Genomic DNA, 9,299 nt, shown 5'->3' with positions numbered 1-9,299 from the left:
ATAAATATATATATAAAAAGAGAAATCACTTTTATTTGTGGATATTACAGGGAAGAATTGATTTGGTTAATAAAGTCCGTAGTCATGTTTGCACATATCTTGTTTTAATTAGGAAATGGGGTCTCTGTTGATCTTTCTCTGTGTCCCGTTCTCTCATGGTGCAATATGAAAAAAAGCTATGAAAAGTATATGAAAAGTATTGCTCTATACTGTACTGTAATGATGAAAAATAACTTTGTTGTGAGTATGCTTACAGGGCTGGACACAGTCCAGCTATGTATTCAGGTGTAGTTTACCACTGCTTGTTTGCTAGTGTGGTAAATAATGTTAGCTAGAACAGGGAGGATTTAGAGAACTAATGGTTTGCACTTCACAACACCCCGACTCGAGTGTGTCCAGACAGATCCCTCTACTCAGTGCACTAGGTAGAGTCTTCAGGGTTCTCACTCTCCTCACTAGATTTACTGTTGCTGCATTGCAGTGATGATTCTCTACAGGGAAAAAAATAATAATAATAATAATAAAATAAATAAAAAAACGTGAGACAATCCAGCAGAATCCCCCTTCAAATCAAACCTATATTGTCTATGGGAAATATCTATAAAAAAAATTGTTAATATACGTAAGAAGCTGTTTTTGTTCCCGTCTACCCTGATCCATTTCTGTTCTTCCTGTTTCTTTGTGTTAGCTTGAAGGGAGAAGAGTTTGATCCAAAATGCTGTGAGGTCATTATGTCAGTTTCTTTGATTAGTTTCTACAATTAACTGTCTTCATTATGATCATACATTTTAACAAGAAAAAATGTCACGTTTTATTTTTACATGGTGACACCGGAATAAAGAGAAACTAACACAAATTTCAAATTTGATTAATAAAATGGCTGTACCCCAATGTGTCCTCCACGGGTTTGACATGAATGACTGATGGTGGTGCCGAGATTAAACAGGAGAGCCATTCTAGGCTCTGCTCTCCAGCTGTTTGGGTCATGAATCTCAATCGAAGACTTCTAATACTTGCCTTATTTTCACCACGACAGCAGTGACGCTTCCTAAAGGTCCTCAGCAGTGTCTAAGAAGCGATGGTCAGTCACTCTGATATTCATATTCTGTGATTCTGTAGCTGTCACGTCTGCAGGTGGCAGTGTTGTAAAGAGTTTTGTTGTTCCCTTATCCACCCTCTTCCAATAACGTTCATCCCTAATCTGTGAAGCCAAAACCAGCCTGCTGTGTGAAGACTTAGACTGTTGTTGGAGTGCAAGTTGAAATCTGCCTCTTGTAATGTACAGAGCAGCTGAACATCTTTACAGCTTTCAAATCCAAATACATTATCAACCTTAAACATACAGTATAAGCCCATAATGGCGATGCATCTTGTTTAATTAGGCTCCAAAGTAGTAACCTGAAGAAGCAGACTAGGAAAATGAATGAGCAAGTTAATTTAGAAAACATATCATCTGTCATCTGTATTATACAAGTGTAAACGCTACTGAGGTCAGAAGACCAGAGAGAGCTTGAACATCAGCACTTAAGAATCAAGTCAGAAACAGCAAAGCCCCAATGAAACTATGGACATGTTATATTTTATAGGGTGTAGCAGTAATCTAAAGCTGTGTGTGTGTGTGTGTGTGTGTGTGTGTGTCCATCCTCCACACAAGCTCAAAGCAGTTTGGTGTCTGTCATGTATTTACTCTGGAGCACTGACAAAATGAAGTACACTCAAAACCTGATTTATGAGTGTAGGCTACTGTGGATGGATATGTGGTTCATAGAAAATAGAGGAGGTTTTTTTTGGCACAAAGAGAAAAAAAAATAGAAGTAATTGTGGAGGATGTCAAATCTGTTCCGTGAACACCTCAAGAAACAAATAACTATTAAAATTTCATCAGTTTTGCATTAAATTAAATGGCAGTTGTTAGTTGTTTTCACATCTATAATAATACTGCATCTGCCAGTAGGCCACAAGATACTATAATCAGGTGATCTCCAGCAACTATAGTAATGACAGGAGCCAAATAATCACATAAGTCCATGGAAGAGGTCAGCGTGTATAAGTGGATGGATGGGTGACAAAATATTAGACTAGTGTTTCCTGTTTCAAACTGATGGCATCAGTGTCATTGCCTTTGTAAGTTGTTATATCTAATGCAAACCATAATTCTTCTCTAAACCTAACAGTATTTTTTGTGCGCACAACTGAGACACTTTAAATGTAAAATTGTAACTGTGATGTTGAAGTCCTACTGGCCTACTGAGCTGCTGATAACAGTTTACTGAGCTCAGTAGGAGCAGGGCCCTACTAACCAACATCTATAGTCCTGTTGACAAACTGATAATGACCATTTAAGTGGGTGGTAACATTTGAAATTGTATAAATTTTGAGGAAAAAACTTTTTGTTAAGTTGAAGTGGTAACAGCATTGTAAAATGTGAGTTCGCCTGAGGGTTGAGTAAAAGTGGATACACCACACAAGTGTTTTATAGCCATGAATTGTGCTGAACACTATAGGTTGAATAAATGAAATTAAATGACACAAACATCTTATAAAAATGTATTCTAAATCTTAGGTAATGTCATTATTCAGTAATGGCCTTCCGTTCTAAACTGGTTTATTAAGTGAAGCTTTTTCACCCTGCCGTTCTGAAGCTTCTACCCGAGCCTCACATGCCGTGCCTGCTAAAATTGCTTCCATGGTTTGAGATCAGAAAACAGGAATTTAGCAGGAGGGTGTATTACTCAGCAAGACAACCGCATCTGACATCCACCTCTGAAGTTCACAGCTAATTAAGCATGATACAAGAGATTTACACGCCACCGCATAACTGATGTCATAAAGGACAATCGGACTGGGACTTTCTCTGTGATCAGCTTGTTAAATATGATGATGGGTGTCAAGTGCAGAAGTGGAACAATGAGCAGTGTGATAGTTGGTGTCTCAAGTTAATTTACTTAGGTATTGATAAGAGGACTTTAGTGATATAATTTACTGAAAAACTTCCATTCAATACAAATCAAACTCAATGTGTTTATAAATGCACACATATACAAACCATTAGGTTTCTTGATTGCCTACCAGTTTTAAGGGCCCCTTTAATCAAAATGGTCAGCAGGATTTACAGTTTTCTTATTTCAAAAGTTTCTTTGACCAAAGGAGGAGAGCACTGGTTAAATATATCCAGGCTTCATTCAGACCTGTGCTGCTTTCAAATTTTAGTCTTGGAAGTGTCCTGTACTGTTACACTTTTTTAACAAATTGTCCCAATGAAATCGCTTGTAACAGGTGAACTCCTCCAGAAGGAAAACATTTTCTGTGAGAACGAAAGGAGTTTGAGTGTTTGCTTGGTGTGCCATGTTCTTTGTCTTAGTTTTCCCCAGACATGACAGTTTCTGGCTAAACCGTTTCACAGTCACAGTTTAATTGAGGTATGAGATGCAGTATGTGTAAAGATGTGTTACTGTGCCTCCTGCATTCATTTTTATGTGCTGATGCAGAAAAATTCTCAAATCAATTAAAATCAGTTAAAGTGCAATCCAGATGGATTTCAAAGGGCATGAGAATGCTCAGTACAGTTTATAAAGATCTAGAGTAACTGTACTGATGACAGTATATAGTGATTTAATGCATGCCAGTGACTGTGGTCATTGCTCACAAAAGTTAAAATATTACTTAAATAATCTAAAATACATATTCAGCCTATTATTTGACCCATTCTAAAAGGTTGTAATAGATAGTGGTGCAAACGTTGAATCCGATTGAATATGGTCCACTGCATATACTGCAGTCTTGTGTACAGTATGTACAACCGATAACAGGACACACTGCAACATAAACAATGTGAAATGAAAGATAGTAAAGCAACTTGCATGCCTTTACAGTCATTTATTTTTCATTCGGTATGGGTGCATATCCATATGCGGATGTGTTTTTTGTGCATCTTTGCAAGGTGGCATGCAGTAAGTGTGTGTGTGTGTGTGTGTGTGTGTGTGTGTGTGTGTGTGTGTGTGTGTGCTTTACAGTATTCATATGAGCCAAGTGAACAGTGACATTGATTAAATCACATTGAAACATAACAAGAACAGAAAGATAACAGGCATCAAACCACAGCATCTAGATTCTCCATAAATACAATTCAGAGGTTCATGTCAGCAGGTGAAAAGACATAATGGACGATGTCCTAATACAAAGTAGAAACATCAATTAGATTTTAAAAGCATCAGTCATACAGCATGAAAGCATTTACCCAGCCAGAGGGAAATGCTATTAACAGATGTCCAGCAGAGCCCGAAACATGTTTGATTAGGATGCCTTGTTAAGACTACCAATGAAATCATAATATGAGTGCAACAGAAAACCATGTGGCTTTATATTACCCCAGAATTAAATGACAGTTTATGAGACAATTTATTTTCATTTGTTGTGTTTACATGGGTAAATTACATTGAATGTGAATGTAAAAAACAATTCATATTTCTGCTCCACTGCAGCCACACTGTGAAGTGTCACAGGGGTAAAAAAAAACAAAAAACAACAAAAAAAAAATTGAAATGGCAAAATTATAGGAACAGTTTAAATACATACAGTAATGTATATAATAGTTCATTTAAGTTTAAGTTAATAATTACACACAGACTTTCACAAAGATAGCTTACTTTTCAGTGCTCAGACCATCCCACCCCTGCTTCCACCTTCAGGAATCCCGCCCCAACCCTTAATTCTCAGTTCATAAAGTTGCAGCTTGATTCACATGCAAAACCAGGTCCACATCAGGTGAAGACGCAGCTAACTGCACTTGCTTTATGACTTCAAATCCTGCTTCTTCTTCTGGAATTTCCTAAACTGCGACTGGATGGCCACGGCAGCCTTCTGCGTCTCAGGGTCATCCATATCAATGTCAAAGTCTTGAGGGAGGTGTTTCTGTTCATCTGGGGAAATGAGAAAGAAAACAATGAGTAAAGGGCAGGACTAATGTGTCGCTGTAGCTTTGTGGCTCTACAGGAAAGAAATTACACTTTCCTTGTTCACACTATTTATACAAAAATTTCAAACAATTTAATACTCCAGTATTCACATTTTCAGCTGTAATGCAGACATTCTTCAAAGTGTCTATTTTAGCAGTCTGATCATTTCATACCAATATTTTAGCCGAGCTACTGGCATGGTTCTAAAGATGGCAAAATCGTTCTGTCTGTCAGTTGGATGTCCATCTGAATTACTATAAATCTGATATTGATAATCTGCTGACTTTTCATTTAGCAGCACTAGAAAGTCACATTTGTTATGTATACAGAGAAATATTGCAACATCTACAGGGTGGACCAGCACAAAACTTTGTGCAGGCATCAGTGTTTCCCAGAAGATGTAGTCGACTGATGCTGGTGATCCCCTTGAATTTTTGTCTATTATTACCATCTTATTGGATTTGTTGGCTCTGTCTTTGGTGGATTACCATGAAGTTTGCTAAAGACATTTTTAAACCACTAGAAGATTAAGTGTAATAATACTTCAGTATAACTTTAACTAACTCCCTTTTTGGAGCATTTATCAGGTGAAAATTTCAGCATGACAAATACTTTGGTTAAATATCAGCAAAACAAATAACATTCCCATCTGCATCGGCTTTACATTTTGTGGTAATTAGCAAAATTATGCAAATAAATACATCTAAAATAGAGAATATAAAAATGGTATACCACCTAAACATCAGCATATTAGCATGCCCATGTTGGCTTTTAGCCTAAAGCACCACTGTACCTGCTGCGGTCACATGATTTGGATGGAGAAAAGGAACAGTTTTCCATGTTAACCACAGGCGATTTCAGGCACTTCCCTATAGTTGTAAATGTGACTTAGATGTGGGCATGAAACACTTTCTACAAGTCAGAAACTTGTAATGACAACAGCAATGTGACATTAGTACTGCCTGACAGAGCTAACATGGCAGTGGGCTCTTAGTCCTACTCTAGTAATAAAGGCTACATGTAGCTAATATATTTGTGCTTAGCTTTCTTTTTCATGTAAATAAGTTACAAATATAATATATTTTCTGTTTCATTTTCATTCTTGTTAGTGAGGAAAAGCCATTTTATTTGTCACTACCACTCAGGATACCCTCAGTGTCACCTGTTCAAAGAGAGGTTAATCTCTGGCAGGGGAGGCCAACAAACAAATATTTTACATAAAAATACTTGAACAAATAAATCAGAAACTATGAAAAGAAATATATATCCTTGTTATTGTCTGTCTATCTTTATTGCTATTTATACTGTATGCTACCCACTAAACATAATTCATCCTTTATCCTGTATGAAGAGAAGAACACACAAAAACAAGTTTTTGGCTCAAAATTTTTGCAGAAGTGATTTTTGTCATTTTTGGTAGATATTATCATGCTGATTTTTGTGGTCATTTTAATAGGTTGTTTTTAATGCTTAATGTTATTAAAAGATGAGTATTTCAAATGATTCAACAGCTTTGACTGACGGCTTACTATGTTACTCATATATTCACTCGCTACTGCACAGAGAGTGGCTGCAAAATGCCAAAAATGTAGCCCCCGTATTCTTTGGTTTCTTTGGCTTTTGCTTCACTTTTGGCTTCAGTTTTGTGTAGTGGAGGGAAGATGTGTCATTCATATTTATATACTATACAGTGAATGGGTGTGACTAAAACAAAGGCAAAGATTCAAGTTGATGGGATGTGGCTTTAATTCTTATCAAAAGTCTTGTGCAAAACGAGATGCAATGAAACACATCGCTGCTAATTCACTCACTAATACCAAAAGGGCAGAGAAACATCATCCAGTGCATTGTTACGCTGACCTGCTGTGCACGGTATGTGCTCTAGCATGAATGGTGTCTTCTCCAAGTGACCTACTTACATTTAGATGGAACCTTCTGTTGACCTTGAAGTCCTTGTGACACATTTATTCATTCATTCATTCATCTTCTATACCACTCAGTCCCAAACGGGGTCATGGGGGGGCTCGAGCCAATCCCAGCGTTGTGACACATGTGTCAGTGAAAACAAATGCATATTTCATAAATGCAGAAGCCACACAAACCTGTTTGTCCTGTCCTTCTATACTATTGCACCTGCTTGATGCCCTTTTCACCACAGAGGGTGTAGGATCCAGGCACATCATACCTTCAGTAATGTGCTATGCTGCTGCATGAGTGAGTCAAATTGTTACAATATATGGGATTATTTCCACAGCAGGTTTGGAAAATGTCATATTTAAATTGGATCCTATAAGATCTAAGGCAATCTAAGACTATATACAATGACTGATGTAGGGCCAGTCTGGAGAATACAGAGTTATAAAAGGGTGAACTGTGAAGCCAATAATAACTGTAAAAACTGAACTATGATTTAGACTCTAAATGTTAACAAAAACTTGCAAAAGAACACATTTATTCCCTCCAGAAAAGGGTAAGTTACAATCCCACATAATAACATAATGCCTTTTCAGTCAACAGGTCATACAACAGTGCATAGTGTTAGATTGTCAGCTAGTTGGCAGGTGGATGGTAGACAGCAGTCTAGTATTTAAAAAAGTATTTTTGAATAAAAAGATAAAATGATGTGAAGAGGACCTTCATAATATCTATGATGAAGATGTTTGTGGAAAAATGTCTTAATTCCTCCAATTTTCCTTTACTTTATAATAAATGATTCATTCAGTTTTAGGTGTAAATTACAGATAATTTGAAATCATTGCTTTTGCCTTAGAGCAAAAACAACTAATTTCAGGTCATTATAATTTGTTAGCAGAATCCAAAACTGCACTGTCCACCCAGTAACCTTACAGAATTTAGAGGGAGAGGAAGAACTTGAAAATGCAGAATTCCCTCTCTAGAGCCAATGTTTGGTTTGTCCATTCTGGGCTACTGTAGAAACATGACAGCCTTTGTGAAAGTTGACTGCTCTCTATGTAGAAAGGTTCATTCTAAGCTAATGAAAATGAAACCATTCTTATTTTCCACTCACACCTTTATTAAATTGACTTAAGGTGCCTCAAATCCCTCTTGACAGAGCTTGAGCTGCAAGTGGAAGCCACAGAAATCCTTTTCAGCACAGGGTCTTAGCAGTGTTATCAGCCGCCCCAGATAGAGGAGAGAGGTGACACGTGGTCTCCAGGTAAAGCTTTATGTGCTGAATGGAGCTATGGAGCCATTTAGCAGTAAATGAGCTGCCAATCCCGGCCGGCAATCGGGCGAAGGCGGGGTACACCCTGGACAGGTCGCCAATCCATCGCAGGGCTAACACATAAACGAACAACCACACACACGCACGCATGCACTCCTATGAGCAATTTAGAGACACCAATCAACCTAAGCTGCATGTCTTTGGACTGTGGGAGGAGAAAAAGGAAGTATGGGCATTTTTGCTTAGACTGCTCTCCACGGGAAGAACATGCAAACTCCACACAGAAAGGGTCCCGGGGGGGCCCGAACCCAGAACCTTCTCACCGTGAGGCAACAGCGCTAACCACTGTTCCACTGTGCCACCCTCTATATAATAAGTAAAAAAGATTAATCCAGTGAGTCCTTGGTGTGTTGTATCACGTATGCTGCCATGAGACCCAATCATAATGAACTGACTGCAAGAAAGTACTTTACAGTTCCTGCTTGATGTTTTTTGTTTGTTTGTTTTTTTACTCCACTCCATTTATTTGGCAACTGTATTTAGTCACCGGATGAAGATCTGTGGCAGAGTACATTTGAGTGATTTTAATATTTTGAAGATTTGACTTTTACAAAGAATGACATTGTAGTAGAGCTACTTTTACTTAACATTTTAATGCTTCTTCCACCACTTCCATAAATCATGACCAATTAAAATCAAATTAGAATCTAAAGAACTACAGAATTAGAGTTTCCATTTGACACACACAGTACAGTATAGGTACAATACTAATATTGTGTATAAAGAGTTTGTTGCATTTCCCCATGGGGTTAGAATTTAGTTTGATGGCAGTTGTACAGTATGCTGTATTATTATCTAAAACTAGTATCGGACAGCTGTGAAATCAGATGATCAGCACTTCAATTATTCAACAACTAGGACTTCAATTGAAACAACCAGAATTATGACGAAAATGAAGCAGTGACAAAAAAGCCACAGTTAGTGAAAGCTATGTTTATATGTTATGTTAATAAGTACCATAATACTGTCTATGTACCATTCATCCGTCCATTTTCCTCCGCTTATCCGGAGTCGCGGGGACAGCAGTCTAAGCAAAGATGCCCAGACTTCCTCTCTCCAGACACTTCCTCCAGCTCCTCCGGGGGGATGCCGTCGCG

General features: G+C 37.8%; 1 protein-coding gene across 1 annotated transcript in view; it reads right to left on the bottom strand.

Annotated features, from left to right (window-relative positions):
* Positions 1-4,379: 4,379 nt before the first annotated feature.
* pcp4a (Purkinje cell protein 4a) overlaps positions 4,380-9,299 on the bottom strand; it is a 9,739-nt gene continuing 4,819 nt past the window's right edge. The window contains exon 3 of the mRNA XM_020622083.1: positions 4,380-4,919. Within this exon, the coding sequence (XP_020477739.1) occupies positions 4,792-4,919 (128 nt within the window). The 3' untranslated portion in view covers positions 4,380-4,791. The remainder of the gene's footprint in view (positions 4,920-9,299) is intronic.

This window comes from Monopterus albus, unplaced genomic scaffold (genome assembly GCF_001952655.1).
Source record: "Monopterus albus unplaced genomic scaffold, M_albus_1.0 scaffold272.1, whole genome shotgun sequence".
NCBI classification, from domain to species: Eukaryota; Metazoa; Chordata; class Actinopteri; order Synbranchiformes; family Synbranchidae; genus Monopterus; species Monopterus albus.
Note: the sequence above shows the minus strand (reverse complement) of the source record. Positions and strands in the feature narration are given on the sequence as shown.